Below are 20365 nucleotides of genomic sequence, written 5' to 3'. Positions count from 1 at the left end.
AAATGCATATTCATTCTCCACATAGATTACCTATTAAATTGAACAATAAGAAAATGATTCCTGTTTTTTAGCCACTAAAACATTAATTCTGGGTATTTCTGCCTGGATCTTCATGCAGCTGAGGGGCCTGAGAGCCCCCGGTCTCACCACTGATGTGGAGGAAAAGCAGATCCGAACCCCGCTTCCCCCTCCCCACTGTGTGACCTAGGGGCAGTTTCTTCCTCTCTGCACCTCAGGCTCTTCGTCAGTAATGTGGGCAGCAGGACTCCCACCTTGGAGTGCTCCATCAGAGGGCGGAGGGGAAGGGCCAGGCAGGAGCCCGGGAGGGGACTTCCCGCAGGGAGGGTGTGGCCAGGCCTGGCCTGCTGTCCTCCTTCCGCCAGGCTGCCCCTGGTGACAGGGCAGGAACCTGTGCTGACTTCTCTGCACAGGGCGCCCCAGTGCCGGGAGGCCGGAGCTGGGAGCCGGAGGCCGGAGACATGAATAAAATCTTCCCCCAGGTACGAGCTGCTTTAAAATGGCTCCCCAACCTGGGGGAACCAACCCTGGGGCAAAGAGTGGGCTTAAGTAAAGAGGGGAGGCGCTGAGGTGGCCCAGGTCTCCCTTGCTCTGGAGGCTCCCTCCCAGGTTGTAGGGGACCCAGCGGGTGAACCGACTGCATAGTTCGGGTGGCGGGCGCTGGAAGGGGGCCAGGGGAGGGAGCGGTCAGCATTATGGGAGGCGGCATCAAGGAAAGCCCCTCCAAGGATGAGCCTGAGCAGGTTTGAAGGATGAATGTTTGCCAAGTGGACAGTGGGGGGAAGGGCACTGCGGGCAGCAGGCCCGGTCCAGGCGAAGGTGTGGAATCGCGAATCGGGCGTGATGGGCTTGAGGCACGCAGCACACTGGCAGGCGTGCGGCCCATGATTCCACGCCAGGCTCTCCTTGACCCTTCTGAAGACCCCTTCTGTCTGGCTCCCAGAGGCTGGCCCTCGGCCCACCTAAGCCCACCCCTCCCTCTGTTCTCTTGGGCAGGGAGATGGCAATGACAATGCTGCTGGAGCCAAAGCCCTCCCTGGAGGGGAAGGTAAAGGACAGAGCTCCCGGGGATTGGGGGGGGGCTCCCTTGAGGTGGGGCCACTGCTACAGAGGCAGGAACAGGGCTCCCTAAGGCCCCCGCCATCCCCCAGACCTCTGCCTCCACACTGACGTCGTCTGCTCCTGGCTTCCTGGCTGCCGGGCTGACAGTCACCTGCTTAAGAGGGGGGGTTCTTTCACTCCATGCATTTGTTGAGTGCCTATCTGTGCTGCCTACCACACATCCCATACAGTTTCCATGATGACCCAAAGAGCTCGGGAGCCCATTCCCTGACTTGCTGGGTGACCCGGGCCATTCTCTGTACCTCTGAGGGATAAAGTAGGCGGGATCACACACTTAGTGAGCACCTACAGTGTGCCACTGACTCACCATGCACCCAGGACAGGTTGCTTTGCCTTTATGCAATAAAGGAAGGAACACACGTTTATTGAGCATCTACTGTATGCCCTGTCGTGGCCCACATTTGTCAATGAGGAAAGAGAACCAGAGGAAGATAAAAATAATATCAGGTATAAAGGATCAACACCCACCCCAGCCCCCCCAACCCCGCCCTAGTCTGCCTGGCAGCATATGGTCTCTTTCAGCCCCTGGGACAGCTCTGAGAAGGGGTCCTATTTGGAGACAATAACAGATGAGGCAGCTGAGGCTAAGGGAGTTTGGGGAGCTTGGCCAAACTGGGATCGTGTACAGCTGGGAGGTGGGAGAGATGGATGGAGTTCAAATTCAAGTTGGGGTTCCTCTGCTGGCAAAGTGCCTGTGCCCTCATTCACAGCTCCCCGCCGGCCCCTGCTGGGCATGGTTGTGGGACAAATATCCTCCTTACCCCATCTGTCCAGGGAGGGCCGGCACTGAAGGGCTTCTGAGCTCCAAAGAGGGGCATCTTTGTGGGCCCGGGCCAGGTGCTGCCAGTCCTGTCTCAGGTCCCTCCTGGGACCCTCCCCTCCCCCCCTCCACACCCTGTGCTGCACAAATATTTGAGGAACAGCTGCTTGAATGCTCGGGCTCCACGCTGTCTCCCTGGTTACCTGAGTTGGCCCTGTGTTTGCCGACCAGTGAGCCACCACCAGCCCTGTGGGGGGGGGCGGGTTTTCAGCTCAGTTCCCCACACCCTTGCGCCAGGCCTTCACTCCCACACACTCTCCCTTGAATGCCTTCCCCTGGCACCCTCCCACCCCTGCCTGTGGAAATCCCACCTGGGCTCCTGGCACCCCTCCCTCCGGCACCCGCGGCATTATAGCTGAAACCTTTAGAGCACTGTGTGCCAAGCACTGTTCTAACCGGTTCACTAGCTTAGCTTAGTCCTCTCAACAACCCTAAGGTAGATATTATGACCCCCCTCCCCACCCGCCTTTCCACATGAGGAAACAGACGTAGAGAAATAAAGTGCCTTCCCAGTGTGGTCCAGCTGGGAGTCCAACCAGCATCAGCTGGCTCCATAATGGACGGTCAGTTGGCATCATTCAAAGGTTTTGGCATCGACTCGTGTCCCAGCTCTGCACGAGGTGATCTGGACCTTTTCTTCTCTGAGCCTCAGTTTCCTCGTCTATAAAATAAAGGTTGTTTTTGAAAAGTAAAAGCAATTGCTACCTAGGGCCTGCTTTAGCTTTTCTCCAGGCAGTGGCTCACTAAGCAGGTGTCCATTTCTCCTGGCCTCCTGAGGAGAAGTCCTCAAAGGAGGACAGCGGGATGAGGGCCATGATGCAGGGATTCGGATGCTCATCCCAACTGCTACTCACCAGCCACTGGCCCGGGCGAGGGACGGGTGCTTGGTGGAGGTAGGCCCACAGGCAGAACCAAGAGCATCATAGAAGGCTCAGGAGCCCCCTCCTCCAAGGCGCCCTTCCTGCCCCCAACCCCGCAGGTGGGGAGGCGCATCTGTAGGGGCAGGCAAGGGGCATCCCTGGTGGCCACTGGTTTCCCACCCTGCACGTAGGCTGCGGCCCCCTCTGCTGCTCGAGCAGGGGTGCTTGCCTCTCGGCCTTCTTGCTGCTCCTGCTGGTGACTCTCGCAGCCCTGATCGCCCTGGTCACCATCCTTGGACTCCCACCGCGCACACCAGGTCAGTGTGGTCCACAAAGGGTGGTCCGGGCTTGCTAGGAGGGGATGGGGACCACAGAGTGATAAGGAACCCTAACGCTGCTGGCTTCTCCACGATGAGACACATCCAGGACTCTGAGCTGCCATTTGCACGTCTGTAATATGAGTTATTGAGAGGACCCCGCTCTGATGTCACCTTCCTCAGGAACCCTTCCCTGACCCCCAGGCTGGGCGGCGTGCCTTGGCCCCCACAGCCCCCACACTTCCTGGGGGGTGCCGTCCATCTGTGTGTCTGCCTCCACCAGAGGACAGGGCCATATCTGGTCTATCCCTGCAGCCCTGCCTCATGGAGCTAATAGTTTGGAGATTAATGGACATTAATCAAAGAAGTCCATTAAGGCAGGGTTAATAGGGGCTCTGCGAGTCTTGAACAGGGGCTCTGACCCAGGCTAGGAGTCAGGTGGGCAGCTTGAGAAGTGAAAGGAAGCGGGACCATGAAGAAAAGGTGGGCACTGGTTAGTGGAGGGGCAACAGGAAAAGCCTCCAGGCACAGGGAAGGCCTGGTGCAGAGTCCCGAGGGTGGGAGGAAATGTGAGGAGGAGACACAGGAGGCCAGTGGCTACGAGGGCTAGAGCAGTGAGCAGGGCGGGTGCCCCGGGCCTCAAAGGCTGTACTGGGGAAGGGTCACCGTCCAGAGCGCCATGGGCAGGGGCTTCAGCTGGGGTTGGGGTGTCATTTCTGAGAGATGGCTCTGTAGCCAGGTGAGGGGTAGAAAGGGACAAGGGGGAGCAAGGGGTAAAATCCACAGTACTCTACACCCTTGTGCAAGAACATGGGCACCGAGTGAACACGTGAGGAGCTGCACTCGTGCCCGTGTGTACACACACGTGCGCCCATGAGTGTATGTGCACGTCTGTGTGTGCATACCTGTCTATATGAGAGTGTGTATCGGTGTGCATGAGTGTGCACGTCTGTGTGTGTGCATGCGTATCAGTGTGTGTACGTACGTGTGCCAGCGGGGATGTCTCTGAGACTCAGCCCCCCTCCCACTAGCCGAGACTGCTCCAGGAGGTGAGAGGTGGGTCCTGGGCACCCAAACACACCTGCGCAGGCCCGAGCCAGGGTGACTGCCCCATCTTGTCTGCCATTTTCTCTCCTTTAATTCTTTAGAGCAGCCCGGGGGCGGGTGTCCCCCCCAGTGGGATGGAAGGGAAGATGCTCAGCTGCCCACCATTCCTGGACACTGGGGAGCCAGCCCCAGCCTCGGGGAAGAGCAGGGTCAGCGGGCCTGGGCTATTAGCCATGTGACTGGGCCTTGTACCTCTCTGAGCCTTACTTTTCTCATCTGTAAAATGGGGCTAAGGATGACACCTCCCAGAGCTATTTGGGGAAACAGAATACAAATGTCAAAGTGCTCTGCAGCCTGTAAAGTTGTGCCCCAATGTCAGGATTGTGGCATAATGGTCCCCAGCCAGCCCCAGTAGATTGCTTCTGACAAGCTGACCTGGCACCAGGAACTCCACCATTATCAAAACCACTGCACTGGGCGCCTGGGTGGCTCAGTTGGTTAAGCGACTGCCTTCGGCTCAGGTCATGATCCTGGAGTCCCGGGATCGAGTCCCACATCGGGCTCCCTGCTCAGCGGGGAGTCTGATTCTCCCTCTGACCCTCCCTCCTCTCATGCTCTCTCTCTCTCTCTCATTCTCTCTCTCAAATAAATAAATAAAATCTTTTAAAAAAAATAAAATAAAACCACTGCATTGACTGGAGCCCTGTCCTCAGGAGCTTCTGTGAGACTGTCAATAAGCTCTCAGTAAAGGAGGGAACCGTGAGTTACTCTGCACTTTCTGTGTTCTAAGGTTATTCACACAAAACCTTGTATGTAATCTCCCGAGCAGTCCTGTGGGGTGTGTGCTCTGGTCTCCATTGTACAAAGAAGGAATCTGAGGCTCAGAGAGGTCAAGGCACCTGCCCAAGATCACACAGTCGGCAAACGGTCGAGTGGGGCTTGGACCCAGCCCAGTATCCTCCTGGCCACCCCCGCCCCTTGGGCCAGCTCAGCGTGGGGCCGAGTTACAGGAACTTGTGAGCACCACTCTTGACCCTCTGCGGTCTCCGCCTGCCAACTCAGGGGCCCAGATCTGTGTGACGCTGACGAACAGGACAGGCTTCCTGTGCCACGACCGGAGGAGTTGCATCCCTGCCAGCAGGGTCTGTGATGGCATCCGCACCTGCTCCCACGGCGAGGACGAAGCCGAGGCCATGTGCCGTGAGTACCTGCTCAGTCTTGCCCTGCCCCACGCGGACCCTCCAGGGCCCGTTTGGGGCCACCCCCCGCTCCAGTTCTCCCTGCAGCCACTCTAGAGCTCTAGTGTCCCCAGACAGACCAGACGCCTTCCCGTCCCCAGCCCTGTGCTTGTATGGCACCCCAGCGAGGAACAGGGGTCCTCAGCCCAGCGCAGGCGCAGGCACACGTACGTGCCCACGCTAGGAAGGCCTTCACTCCGCACAGCTCCCCTCCCAGAGAACCCATATTCATCTTTCGAGGCAGAGTTCAAGCATTAACTCCACCAGGAAGCCTTCCCTGACTCTCCAAGTAGGTCAAGGTCCCTCCTTGGGGCTCCCATAGCCCCGCTGCTTCCCTGTGTCCCAGCCGGACCCACATTGGCACATTTGCCACCCCCATCAGACCGTGAACCCCTCGAGGGCGGGCCTGGTCTGCTTGACCTGGGGGCCTCTGTACCTCGCAGAGGAGTCTCTGAGATGATTCCCTGAACGGACGATGGAACAAGTGAATGAAAGAATGAATGAATGAGTGAATGAATGAATGAGTGACTGAATGGGTCCCAGACCTTAGAGACCTGACAGTGCCCAGGAGAGAAAAGCCCCGGCTACATGGGCCTAGGCACTTTCCACGTAGGAGGTAGAGAGAGTCTGGGGAGTTGGAGCGGGTGGAGTGGGGGAGTGGATGCGGGAAGGGTCACTGCATCATGGACCTTCTAGACTAGAAGAGACGTCAAAGGTCATCTAGTGCATGTCACAGCTCATGCCCAAATGTCTCCTAACAAACCCACCTAGCCTCTGCTTGCATATTCCTGGGATGGGGGGCTCACTACAGCCTGGGGCAGCTGCTCCCCTCATCACATGGTTTTCACAGGAGTGTCTCCCGCGGACTGAGTTTAGAGCTGTCCCCCTGTAGTGTCCTTGATTGGTTCCAACTCTCTTCCCTCATCTGAACCACATTTGAATCTATCTCCCGTGATGGTGGCACTGCATGGATTTGAAGATTGCTTTCCTGGCCGCCATGAGTATCCTCTTGCCAGGGCCACACTCCACACTGCTACGGTCATGCCCCTCGGGGCTGGTTTTCTCCACCCCACCAGCACACCATAGGACACACACCAGCTGCCCTTGCCCCCCTCTTCGGTCGGGCTCTAGAAGCATCCGTGACATTTCTGGCCAGCCCTGGCTAGTCCAAAGAACAAAGGCTTTTCCCCTCCCAAAGGCCTCTCGTCATGTGGCCTGAGTTTGTGTTCTTTTTTGGTAGCGCCTTTGCACCACTGCCTAACACAGAACCCACTTTCAAGAATGGTGCTCTGACTCCCTCTCTCACAAAGTCTGTGAACCCACAACTTCTGCATTCTGGCGCCCAAGTGCAAGACTTCACATTTATTCTTGTTACGTTCCTGTTGGAGGAGGTTTCCTGGAGGTGAAGGAACTTGAGCCTGGCCTTGAAAGTGGAATGGTTTTGGAGAGGTGTCAGAAAGGACATTTCTGGAGGAAGGAATAGTGCAAGCAATGGTGTGAGGCGGGCATGCCCCAGAGCTAAGCCGGGAATGAACGAGGGAGATGCCGCTCTCCGGCCATCTTGTTGGGCAGACAGGGAAAGAATCCTCCTCTCCCCTTGACTTGGCCTTCTCCCCAGGAAACCTTCTCCTGTGCCCTTCTCCTTGTGAGCCCGGGTTTAGGGGTGGCCAGGACAGTCCAGCTCCAGATAGACGTCTGGAGGCCAGATGTGGACTTCCCCCTGCTTCATCTGTCCCACTGTAGGGGACATGCCCCAGAGCCTCCCCAGCTTCCTCGTCGCCCACTGTGGAGACCCATCTTCCTGGATCTATTCAGACCAAAAGTGTGATGGGGCCAACAACTGCGGGGACTGCTCAGATGAACTGAGTCCAGGTACGGGTCTGGGCACAGGCTAGGCTGGGGCAGGGGGCTAGGCAGTGGCCAAAGGGCAGAGCTTGACCAGAGAATCTCAGAGGTTCCCCTGCCTCCCCTTCTTGCATTCCATGAAGAAGGTTTCCACTGCTGCTTGAATGCCTCCTGTGGTGGAGGGCTTGCTACCACTCCAAGTGGCTTCTGGAGGCTTATTCTTCTGTGGTGGGACACCTACCTTCAAGGGCACGGATGAGAAAACCAGGGCCCAGAGGGTCATGCAAGGAGTATGTACAAGGCCAAACTGGGATTTCAGCATGAGTTTCCCTCCTCTCCTCTGCACCTCCCAACCACCCCGTGAGGAAAGCAGGGCAGGAATCACCAGCCCCAAACTTATATGTAGGTAAACTGAGGCCAGAGCAGAGAAGGGACTTCATAGAAGAAGGGGTAGGAAAAGAGCAGGAATGTAAACCCAGGTCTCCTGCCTCCCAAGTCTGGAGCTCTTTCACTGTCCCAGACTTTCCTTTCAATTTCTTCCCCATTGTTCAATCAGCAAAACATGTGCCGAGCACTGGTACCTGTGCCTGGTGCCAGAAAGGACTCAAACATGTGTCCAACCCCCGGGACTAACATCATGCTGAGGCCAAAAGGACGTGCTGGGGACCTAGAGAGGGGTTTTTTTGAGGGGACGGGTGCAGGTAAGAATCAAGGGAGACTTCTTAGAAGAGGCGGTATTCGAGCAAGCTTTAGAGAGTGGACAGGTTTCAACAGGCAGAAGCTGAGCATGCAGGAAAGCACACTGGGGGCCCAGGGTACAGAGCAAAGGAGGGAAGTCTGTGAGGCATCCTCAAGGAGCCTGTCATAAGTCGGCTGGTGTGGCTGAGTCAGGGTGAGGGAGGGAGGACAGGCTGGGGGAGAAAATATGCTCCCCTTAATATCAAACACTGGCCGTGTGCCTGGCCCTTGGCTTATCTTCCTTAATAACAACCTTGAGCCGAGGAGGAAACCGAGGCCCAGGCAGGGTGAGAGACTTGCTTGTGGTCACACAGCCTGTGATTTGGGGAGTCTAGATTCTCTCTGCCACAGGGGCGTGAGGAATACAGTCAAGCCGTGTCCGACGGGGTGGGGCTGTGGGGAGCCAGGGCTGCTCCGGCTACAGCAGCTCCCCTTCCGCTGTGCCCACAGTGACCGCGTGTCCGCCCTGTGGCCCAGGCTGGTGGCGCTGCCCCTCCACCGTCTTCGGGTACTGCGGCTGCATCCCCAGGAGCCTCTGCCGCGACCTCGTGCAGCACTGCTCCGACTGGTCGGATGAGTACTCCTGTCCCGGACCCTGAGTGGGGCCCCCCAGCCAGAGTGCGAGGCCGGCTGGAAAGGCACTGATAAGCCTTCACATGAGCATCGAATGCAAGAACACGTGGGCAGGAAGGAGGCTTCGAGATCATTTAGTGGGATCCACGCACCAGTGTCTCTGAATAAGAATCGCCTCTCCTGCTTTCAAGTTGTTCAGCCTCTCCTTGAATGCCTCCAGGGACAGGGGCTCACTACCAGGTCAGACCGCTCCTGACAAAGATGAAAGGGATCCGCGGTCATGATTTTAGGCATGTCTCTGGGGCCACACAGAAGAAAGCTGTTCCTCTGCCCCAAGACAGGCTCCAGATCCTGACCCTGCCACCCCTTAGAAAAAAGATAAAACCAAGCCAAGGAGTTCAGCTTTTATGGATGGCACATATATGTGAAGTGGATGCCACTTTCTGCCTCCTTGGGTACCCAAGACAGATATTACTGGGTTCACATGCAGCCTTAGCATTTTTCTCCACTCAGTGATCCTAGTAGGCTCTGCTGATCGATCAGAGGAGATTGCACACGAGGCAGGGTACCTGCCATCCTGCCCATGGGAAGCATCCCGGGAGGCTCTGAGCTGGAGAATAGAAGGTCAGGAGAAAGAGCAGCTTGAGGGGCTCCTCACTGCCCTTCTGTCCATCCCATTCTTCACCCTGCCACTCCCCACCCCCCACCCCATGACCAGCTGCCCAGCCAAACAGCCCAGATTTCCTGAGGGAGGGACTGTATTTTGGTCCCAGAAGCCTGAGTGAATGAGCCGTTTCTCTGAATACTTTCCTGTTTCACAATAGCCAGACAGGCAAGGGTGGGTATCCCCTCTTAAACATATGAGGAAGTCGAGGCCCAGAAGAAGAAATGACTTGCCCAGGTCATACAGCAAAGTCAATGTCAAAACTGGAACTGAAGCACGGTCTCTAGTGTCCCAGCTCCGAAGCCTTTTCTGCTCCCAATGGGATCATACCTTGGCCAGGAACAGAATTTCTGTGGGGTATTTAAAAAAGATAATCTGGGGGGCACCTGGGTGGGTTGAGCATCTGACTTTTGGTTTCAACTCAGGTCATGATCTCAGAGTTGTGAGATCAAGTCCCGCATTGGGCTCTGCACTGAGTGTGGAGTCTGTTTAAATTCTCTCTCTCCCTCTGCCCACAAATAAATAAATCTTAAAAAAATAAATAAAAACGTGAAAATAAAAAATTAAAAACTTAAAAATCTTTTTAAAATTTTAAAAAAATTTGAAGGTCAGAATGTGGTCCACCCCTATTCTGAAAAAGAGACTTAGAATTTGGAATCTGGCCAACAGGAGAGTTCCTGTTGAGGAAGACAGATATATCCCCATTGAAAATTAATAAAATATAGCAGTCTTTGGTGAGATTTGAATTGAACATAAGCATCTGAGAGACCGTTGAGCTCCAGTTCATTCTTTTCCTCACTGAGCAGCCTCCATGCACCTGCTCTGGGCCAAGGCAATGCCAGGCACCCAGGAGCAAAGAGACCTGGATCCCAGCACACGAGGAGCACAAGGTCTCACGGAGGAGGCCCCTCACACATAGAGATGGGGGGCAGCAGGAAATGCTGGGCTGAGGCCACCAAGGAGGTGGCTTTGGGGAGTGAGGACACAACCCCATCCCTGAGCCTGATGACTTGAGGACCAGCTCCTGGGACAAGGTGCCTCAGGGATCCTGGCTGAGGGACAGTCACCCTTGCCTAAGCTTCCCTCCAACTGCAGCCCAAGTGAGGCACTTGGGGCTTGCTCAGGGCATCCTCAGTTCTGATGCCTTGGGCTGGCTCGGGAGGGTAGGAGGAACACATTTGTTTCTTCCTTTCTGAGGAGGGGCTGAAAAGGCTTCCTTCCGGGCGTCAGGAAGAACAATGTCATCGGCAAACTATCTTGCGGGTTCATTGAGAAGAAAAAGTGAGATCCAGAAGGTGAATGCCACTTGGAAACATTAAAGCTTTAAGCAGAAGAAAGGGGAGTGCCAAGCACTGCGCCAAGGGCTTTAATAAATATTAAAAGGCAGTATTTAGCCAGCACTGAGTACATGCCAAGCACTATCATCAAGTTAAAAATGTCTTGTCTCTTGTATCTCATTTTTCCTAATATACACAACCATCCCAGGCACCTGGTTTGGTTAGTCACACTTGACAGAGGCATAGAGAGATGGAGTTGCTTGCCTGAGACTACAGAGCCAGGGTCGAACCTGGACAGGCCCAAATCCAGAGCCTGCCACAGCCCCTCTCTGATGTCTCACTCTTTCGCAGCCCAGATTCCCTGGAAGAGAAAGCTGGAGCCCAGGCCAGGGAGCAGCAGCCTGTAAATGGGAGGTGGCTGGCGCTGGCAGAATGGCATTTGCTCTTTTCTCTTTTATCGGTTCTTCCTTTCAGAAAGAAGCAGGTGCACAGCAACCTCCTGAACAATCCTCCATAAGCTGGGTCCAGAAAGCCACAGAGCCCAGGGCAGCCAGCCAGGCCCCTCCCCTGGTTCACATCAGCAGAGCGGGGCTGGTTGGGGCGCCGGAGGCGGGGGGGCATTGAATGCAACAGCCTGCATGGGGAACCCAGGCAGCCAGCGTCAATATTTGCCCTCTCCCAGCTTCCCTGGCCTCCCCTCTGCCTCTGAGATCAGTACTCTGAGCACAACAGGTTCTTTGCTGTGCAAACAGGCAGGGATAGATGAATGGAATTTAAAGAGGCTCAGCCTTCGCCCCAGGGTTTGGACTAGAAATCTGGTCTGGTTTAACCCTCTGAAGTCACTGTTTGCTTAGGACTCTCCGTTCATCTTAGACTCACCGAACCACAGATGTTGGAACTGGGGAGAAACTCATAGCCCAGCTACGCTTTCGACAAGAGGACACCGGGACCAGCTCAAAGTGGCACTGTCTGGTGGCCATCACTGGGATTCTGAGGGCCACCCAGCAACTCCAGGTCAAGGTAGAAGAGATTTCTCTGAATCCTCTTTAAAAAAAATAATTTAGTAAGATATAATTTACATACAGTAAATGCATAGATCTTAAGTATATGTTCTTAAGTTCAATGAGGTTTTTTTTAAGATTTATTTATTTATTTTAAAGAGAGTGAGAGGGAGAGAGCACACGCGTGCAGGGGGAAGGGCAGGGGGAGAGAATCTAAAGCAGACTCCCCGCTGAGTGGGGATCTGGGCACAGGGCTCGATCCCACGACCCATGAGATCATGACCTGAGCCAAAACCAAGAGTCGGACACTTAACCAACTGAGCCACCCAGGTGTCCCTTAAGTTCCATGAGTTTCTAAAAACAGCCTTTATTGAAGTATAATTGACCTACAATAAGTTACACATACTTTAAGTATACACTTTCATAAGTTTGACATATGTATACACCCACGAAACTATGACAATTAAGATAGTGACTATATTCATCCACCGTCAAGTGTCCTTGTGCCCCTCTGTAATCCTTCCGCCTTACCCCTCCCCAAGCCTCCCCCTCATACTCAGGCAGCCAGGGATTTTCTTTCTTCAGTATAATCTGTACTTCTTTAGAATGTTATATGAATAAAATCATATGGTATACAACCTTTTTGTCCAGCTGGCTTCTTTCACTCCGAATAACTATTATGAGACTTACCGTGTGGTAGCATGCCTGATAGTTCAGGCACTCTTGACTTACACATTCATCTGCTAATGGATTTTGGATTATTCCCAATTTTGGCTCTTGCAAATAAAGCAGCTACGATCATTTATGGACAAATCTTTATATGGACATAGTATTTTCATTTATCTTGGGGTAATTCCTAGGAGTAAAATGGCTGGATGTGGTCGGTGTATGTTTACCTTTTTTATGAAACTGCTTGTTTTCCAAAGCGGTTGTTTCATTTTGCATTCCCACCATTGAAATATGAGACTTCCATTGCTCTATATCTTTGCCAACACTTGCTGTGGTCAGCCTTTTTCATTTTTAGCTCTTTTTTTTTTTTTTAGTTTTTTACTTATTTAAGTAATCTCTACCCCCAATGTGGGGCTCGAACTCTTGGCTCTGAGATCAAGCGTTGTATGCTCCTCCAACTGAGCCAGCCAGGTGCCCCTCATTTTAACTATTCTAATAGGTGTATGGTAGCATCTCAATGTGACTTTATGTTGCATTTCCCCTAACGACTAATGATGTTGAGCATCTTTTCATATGCATCTTTGCCATCTATATTTCTTCCTTGGTGAAGGGTTCATCAAATCTCTTACCCGTTTTATTTTGTTTCTTTCTTTTTGATTGTTTATTTTTTCATTACTGGATTTTGACAGGTTTTTTTTTTTTAATTTTATTTATTTGGGACGCCTGGGTGGCTCAGTCGGTTAAGCGACTGCCTTCGGCTCAGGTCAAGATCCCAGGGTCCTGGGATTGACTCCAGCATCAGGCTCCCGCTCAGCGGGAAGCCTGCTTCTCCCTCTCCCTCTGCTTGTGCTCTCGCTGTCAAATAAATAAAATATTTATTTATTTTAAATATTTTATTTAAATAAAATATTTATAGCAAGAGAGGGGACACAAGCAGGGGGAGTGGGAGAGGGAGAAGCAGGCTTCCTGCTGAGCAGGGAGCCGGATGTGGGGCTCCATCCCAGGACCCTGGGATCATGACCTGAGCTGAAAGCAGACGCTTAACAACGGAGCCACCCAGGCGCCCCGACAGTTTTTTTATATACTCTGAATACACACCCTTTTTCAGAGGTGTGATTTGCAAATATTTCTCCCAGTCCGTGGTTTGTCACTTCATTCTTTTAACTGTGTCTTTCCAAGAGCTGACGTTTTTTGTTTTAATGAAGTCCAGTTTATCAGACTTTTTTCTTTTATGGATCATGCTTTTGGTGCTGTATATATGAAATAACTGCCTAGCCTTAGGTCACAAAGATTTTTATCCTATGTGTTCTAGAAGATTTCTAGTTTTGGTTTTCTTTTCTTTTTTTTTTTTACCCTTCATGTTTTTCTTTTTTTTTTTTTATTAACATATAATGTATTATTTGTTTCAGGGGTAGAGATCTGTGATTCATCAGTCTTACACAATTCACAGCACTCACCATAGCACATACCCTCCCCAATGTCCATCACCCAGCCACACCATCCCTCCCACCCCCCACCACTCCAGCAACCTCCAGTTTGTTTCCTGAGATTAAGAGTCTCTTATGGTTTGTCTCCCTCTAGTTTTGGTTTTCTAATGAGGTCTCTGATCCACTTTGAGTTAATTTTTGTACATAGTGCAAGGAATAAATCAACACTTTGTTTTGTTTTTGCACATGGTATTGTTCCGACGCCAATTTGTTGGAAAGACAATCCTTTCTCTACTGAATTGCCTTTGCATCTGTAATCTATATATTTGTGGTCTACTTGTTCACTGATCTATTTGTCTGCCTTGATGCCAATACCATACTGTCTTGATTCCTGTTGCTTTATAAGAAGCCCTGAAATCAGACAGTATTAGTCCTCCTACTTTGTTCTTTTTCAAAGGTGTTTTTTGGCTATTCTATCTAGGTCCTTTCCACGTCCATATGAATTTTAGAGTCAGTTTGCCAATTTCTATAGAAAAGTTCTGCTGGAATTTTGATTGAAATAGCATTGAAACTACAGACCAATTTTGGGGAGAACTGATGTCTTAACATTGCTGAGTGTCCCCATCCATGATTACATTCTCTCTATTAGTTCTCCTTTGCTTTTTCTCAGCAATGTTGTATGGTTTTCAGTGTACGGGTTTGTACATCCTTTATCTGATGTATCCCTAAGTATTTCCTATTTTTTGATGGCAAGTGGCATTTTAAAATTTTAATTTCTGATTTTTCACAGCTAGTATATATAGTTAATTTTTTGTACATCAATCATGTATCAGATACTTTGCTAAACTCTCTTATTGGTTCTATAATTTTTTGTAGGTTCTATCAGATTTTCCATATAGATAATCATATGTGAATAAAGACAGTTTTCTTTCTTTCCAATCTGGATGGCTTTTATTTTTTCTCTGATTTCAGCGGCCATTTACAATGTTGAATAGAAGTGAGAGGAGACATACTTGCCTTGCTCCTGATAGTGAGAAGAAAGCATTCAGTCTCGGGGATCACTATCCTTCACTGCCTGATGTCCAGTGTCTTAAAATTGCTGCTTCATGTATTCTGCCTGTTTGTTTGTTCCAGGTGGGAAGGCAAAGCTGGTCCCATTATTACATCTTGGCTGCATTCTGAATCCATTGAACAAGGCAGAGGGAGGCACACTCCCAGAGTTTTCCAGCCCCACCCACTTGCAGATTCGCTCTACCTCATTCATCAAGAAGCCGGGGTCCAACCATCGCTATTTCATTTTATAGGCTGGGAGACTGAGGCAATGACTCAAGCCTGCTAGCCTCCACAGAGGGGAGTGGTGGGAATGGATGAGATTAAGGCCTGAAAAATTTCCCACTTAGTCTGCTCAGTGCTGTGGGGAAATACTGGACCTGGGAGTCAGTCCAAGAGGACACCCTGACTTGCCCAGCAAGTCCCCCACATGGCTGAACCTAGCTCCCCATCTGTGCAGCACACTGAGATTTACCAAGCACTTGGCTTAGAGGATCCTTGTTCTCAGGCCATTATCTTCATACAGTTTCCCACAGGGCAGTCCTGGAATCTGCCACTTCAGATTCTTGGGGCAGGGGGAGTGTTGCTTGATTAAAATGCAGGTTCCGTGGTGCCTGGGTGGCTCAGCATCCATCAGACTCTTGATTTGGGCTCAGGTCGTGATCTCAGTTCCTGGGAATTAGCCCCGCGTTGGGCTCCAGACCCACGTGAGGCTCCGTGCTCAGCGCAGAGTCTGCTTCTCTCTCTCCCTCAGCCTCTCCCCCTTGCTCGTGCATGCTCTCTAAAATAAATAAATAAATAAACCTTTAAAAAGTAATTAATTAATTAAAATACAGGTTCCCAGGGCCAACCAGCAATTCCAAATCAGAATGGAGTGGTGGAACTTATCTGCACTTTTTCTTGCTCTTTTTTTTTAAACAGAGTCCTCAAGTGACCTTTGGAAACTTCTAGGAATCACTGATCCAAAGCCTAAGCCAGTGATTTTCTTCCCAAGAGCTACAACACTTACTAGATATGTTAAGTTATATCATCCCTTTCTGCTCCTAAACTCATGAGCATTATGTGGCATGAACTTTCTTTAATCAAATGAATCAAAATAGTCTTTCTTGACCATTTCACCGAAACCTTTGAGATGACCAGGGAAATTTGACAAGCGTAGAGATTGCCAAGCCTAAAGGGGACTTTCAAGGTCATCTATCCAATCCCACACTGATTGTCTGTGGATTCTCTCTGTACCAGCCTTGCCAAATGATTACCCAGCTTCTGGTTGCACACTTCTGACGAGGAGCTTGCTACCTCTCGTAGTAGCTGTGAGCTTAGAAATTTTTGTCCATTACCGACTCAAATCTCTCCCTCTCTTTAATTAGTTCTGGATCCAGAAAATTTATCTGTTCCCAGGAAAGCCCTTCCCCTGAAAACAGTTAACCATTGCCCCCTGAGGCCTCTCAAGCTGCACATCTCCCTGGTCATTTGCTGTTTCTGCTGGGATCAAGGGTTTCAGTCTCCTGAACAAGCCTACTTGGGGAGCTGCACAGGGCTCCCTGCACTGGCCTGTCACTTGGGCTGCCCCTCGCTCTGTGGGAGCTGACTGCTTTCCTGAAGGGGGAGGACACATACCGCAGAGGGCTCCCCTCCTCTGCTGGATTGCTCCTTGGGCCGTAAACACGTGTCACGTCTCAGTCTGTCCGATATAAAACAGCCTGCTTCTATGCCAGCTTCTCCTCGGACTACCTTCTCAACTCCAATTCCAACTGCTTGTTCGTGTCTCCCCTGCCCTTCCTGCACCAGGGAAACACTCCTCTCTCGTGGTTTCCATCACAGGGCACTGTTCTGGCTTCCTCCTCCTTCCACCCTTTCTTCTCAGTTGACTCTTCCTCTGCTTCCCTTTAAATGCCACCACTCCCAAGGTCTCATTAGCCACCTGCCCACCCCATTTTTATCTCAGCAGCTCATATGTTGGTGGCAGAGTATTTTCTCCCCTGGGAGAAGGTGATAATGGCTATTCAGCCATGCCATAGGGTGGGGGGAATCCCACACTGATCCAAATACAGAACATTTTGCATACAGTTCCAGGTTCTTAGCCTGAAGCCTGTTCTTCCTGCCTGATCTCATTCCCACCCCTGGCTTCTTCCCAGTCTCTCTCCCAGGCCCATAACTCTCTGGCCCCTCAGACTCACGGATCAGTGATCTCCTGGACAGTTTCATCTGGTTGTCCCACCTCAAACTTGACAAGCTCCAAACTGAACTTATCTGGCCCCCAAACTTGTTCCTTCTCCAGGACTCCCCCTCTGGGTGGTTACTGACCTCAGTCTAGAGACCTTGACATCGTCTTTGACCACTCCCTCTCCGGGAGATCAACACCAAATCCTTCCAGGTCTCCCGCCAAGCTCCACCGCTGCAGTGTCTGTGTTGTTTGTCATGGGTTGCCATCACTGAGCAGTTGCCTGGTGCATATAGATGCTCAACAAATGCATACCTTGGGAGTGAATGAAGACATCTCATGGCCAGCCCCTCTGCTGCATCTCTTTGCCTTCCCTCAGGCCTCCCTTGGCTCCTCACTGGAGTTCCCATCCTGGGTGGCCTCCAAGGAGAAGCCTGAGGTGTCTTTCTAAGCCATGGGTTTCTGTCATCCCTGCTTTCCTCCCCTGAGTGGCTCCCTGTGATTTTTCAGGATAAAGGCCTTCCCCTAGAGTGGTCCTGGCTGACGGCTCTACCTTCATCTTTCAGCTTTCTCCAGCTCCCACTGGCTCCAGCCCCAGAGCTCCAGAAAGCCTCACCTGGGCAAATGCTGCCACTCTTTCCCACACTCCACAGAGCTGGAAATGCCCGGCCCCTCTCTTGGATTTGCTAACTCACATTCATCCTTCAAAAGTCACTCAAGTGTCATCATCTTTTAGGAAGCATCTCAGGCCTCACAGCTCTTGGTTACCCATTTTAGCATTCCTTCACGTTGGTCCCAAAGCTCCCAGAGCATCCCCAAATCACCGTACTGATCACACAAAGCTGTACTGAGAAGTCACTGGTCTGTCTCCCACTTGAGGGCAGGGACCCTGCTTCATCTGTTCTGCCTAACAGAGCTTACAGTAGGTGCCCAGTAATTGTTTGCCATATGAGTGAAAGGATGGATGTATTAGTAAGCGGTCTACAGAGAGAAAAAACAAACAGGGTGTGTGTGCGTGCGTGCGTGCACGTGCGCGTGTGTGCATGTGTACGCACGTACAGAGAGAGAAGGTGCAGAGAGGTTTACTCTAGGTATCCCAGTCTTTTCTCTTAGGCCTACAACTGATTCGATGAAGCTCATCCACGTTATGGAGTGTAATCTCTTTTATTTAAAACCCACTGGTTTAACTATTACTCACATTTATAAAATACTTTCACAGCAACACCTAGACTGGCTTTTGAGAGCATCACAGCCTAGCCAACATGACACATAAAATTAACCACCAAGATAAATAAACTTCTTCCCTCTGAGCTTCAGCTTCCCCATCTGTAAAATAAAGAGCTGTAATAATGTCCTAGGACTCTAGAAATCATGATAATTAGATAACATCTGGATTAGGCTTTATGGTTTAAAGCACTTTCACTCACATTATATCATTTAATCCCTAGAATAATCCTATTAAGCAAATTAGTTACTGTATTCTTTTTACAGATGAGGAAATCAAGGCCCAGAGAGAGGAAGAGATTTGACTAGAGCCAGGTTTTCTGACTCCTAATCTAGAGCTGATTCTTCACTGCTCCAAGAACCATCTTTGACAATTGAAAGAGGAGGTTGCCAGGAATGAGAGGCTGAAGCAGGAGCAGAGGGGAAAATTTCGCTATGGAAACTCAGAGTAAGACCATGTGGCTGGATGTCAAAATCAGCGTGGTGAGGACAGTCTAGGAATTCCAGAATGTAATTATTCTTCTCCAACTGAGAGAGTATGGGTATAACCAGAGCTCAACACCAGGTGTATTAAATACTACTAACTTGGGATTTAAGATAAATTTCAAAAAGTAAAGATGATGAAAGATGCATGCTAAATGTGGTCAGAAAAGCTGGTCATGGCTCTTTATTTGCCAGAAGGCATGTAGCATTTAATGTTGCCAGAATATTTTCTCACAAAACCTATTCCAAAGCTAAGCATTTGTGTTATTCCCAAACCAAAGGTACAAAAAAACCTTCAGGGCAAGGACTAGAAAGAAAGCAAGGCCTTCTGGTAACACGTTCTATTTATTTTGACTTGGTATTACCTTTGTTTACTTACAGGATTCCAGAAGGTCAAAGCTAAGTTGAACACTTAAAAAGGCAGTGAGGAGAATCTCAAGACAAGGAAAAAAGCTGCAAGTCCCAAGCACTTACAGGGCTGTGAAAGCTAATTGCTTGCCCTTTAACACTTCTCGAACTTTCTCATTCTCCCGTATTTTCCCTCTGCCTGAGGCTTCAGGGGAGACTCAGTTTCCCTGCCTGTTTTCAGTGTCCAGAGGCCACCTGTATTCCTTTGCTCATGGTCCCTTCCCTGTATCCCTCCAACCTCTTGCTTCCATGAACCTCCTACCTCCCTTTTAGAAGGACCCTTGTGATTACATGGGGCCCACTCAGATGCTCCAGAATCATCTCCCTATCTCAGGATCCTTAATTTAATCACACCTGCAAAGTCCCTGTTACATATTTGCAGGTTCTAGGAGTTATGATCTGGACATCTTTGGTGGGCATCATTCAGCCTACCACAATGCATAATGGGTACATGGGAGTTTGTTCTACTCTTTTAAACATGCTTGAATCAAAAATAATGAAAGAAAAACACTTCTTTGACCCCAAGACCCCAGTTACCATCAAAATGTGGAGCTTACACTCCTTTACGGAGTACAACTTCTTGAACACCTGTGTGGTTCTTATCTCTACTTCCTCACCTCCCATTCTCTTTAATCTATTCCATTTGGCTTTTTAACATTGACCTCTCCCCCCAACCCAATCGAGGCCACAAACAACCTTCAGCTTGCCGAATTATCTGTTCTCATCCAACCTCACCTCTCAGAGCATTGTCATAGTGCACTACCCCCTTCTTGTCTAAACATTCCCACTCTAGGCTTCCATTATACACTCTCCTGGGTTTATCCCGACCTCAACACCCATTCGTCTTCTGCTTGATCTTAAGTGTGGGAAGAATCAGAACTTCTCATATGATCTGGGGCAATAGGCTTTCCCAGACATAGCTTGCCTAGCAAACAAAACATGTATCAGACCCAAGATCCTCCTTTATTAAAATCCTGGAGAGCATTTCCAAATGTCATACCTGTCATACTGAGGTATGTCATGCCAATGTATTAATTCCTCGAGGCATTCACTCCCTTCCTTTTACTTGCCAATTAAGTCCTGCTTTAAGCTCACCGGAAGGATGGAATATGGTCTACAGCAGCACTGTCCTGTAGAAATATAAAGCAAATCATAAATGTAAGACATGTAAACTTTGTAGTAGTCATATTAGACACAAAAACAGGTGAAATGAATATTTTAACCCCCAAATTAGCATTTTAACATGGAATCAATACTTAAAAATGGGAGATTTTTTCATTCATGCTTTTTTGTGCTTTGATATGATATCCAGTGTGTATTTTACAGCACATCTCAATTTGGGACTAGCCCCATTTCAAGTGCTCAATGACCACATGTCACTAGGGGCTACTGCACAGGGAAGGTCTTGAGCCTTGCTATTCTA

The 20365-nt window shown here is 50.4% G+C and overlaps 1 protein-coding gene across 7 annotated transcripts in view; it reads left to right on the top strand.

Annotated features, from left to right (window-relative positions):
• Positions 1-404: 404 nt before the first annotated feature.
• Positions 405-20365, top strand: part of LDLRAD1 (low density lipoprotein receptor class A domain containing 1) — a 27375-nt gene continuing 7414 nt past the window's right edge. Inside the window, exons 1-8 of one of the 7 annotated variants that reach the window (XR_003524391.1) lie at positions 405-500; positions 1015-1066; positions 3012-3137; positions 5247-5384; positions 7166-7294; positions 11393-11539; positions 18319-18499; positions 18916-19008. Coding sequence is in view for 6 of the 7 variants with exons in the window: in XM_027620369.2 (XP_027476170.1) it covers positions 480-500; positions 1015-1066; positions 3012-3137; positions 5247-5384; positions 7166-7294; positions 11393-11539; positions 14751-14920 (783 nt within the window). In the remaining variant the exon portion in view is untranslated. Of the gene's footprint in view, positions 501-1014; positions 1067-3011; positions 3138-5246; positions 5385-7165; positions 7295-8455; positions 9703-11392; positions 11540-14750; positions 17135-18318; positions 18705-18915; positions 19009-20365 lie in introns of those variants that run through there. The other 6 variants (XM_027620372.1, XM_027620369.2, XM_027620373.2 and 3 more) reach the window with 6 other exon arrangements.

Source organism: Zalophus californianus, chromosome 4 (assembly GCF_009762305.2).
Source record: "Zalophus californianus isolate mZalCal1 chromosome 4, mZalCal1.pri.v2, whole genome shotgun sequence".
Lineage (NCBI taxonomy): Eukaryota > Metazoa > Chordata > Mammalia > Carnivora > Otariidae > Zalophus > Zalophus californianus.
The sequence above is the reverse complement of the archived record's forward strand: the minus strand, read 5'-3'. Positions and strand labels throughout refer to the sequence as shown.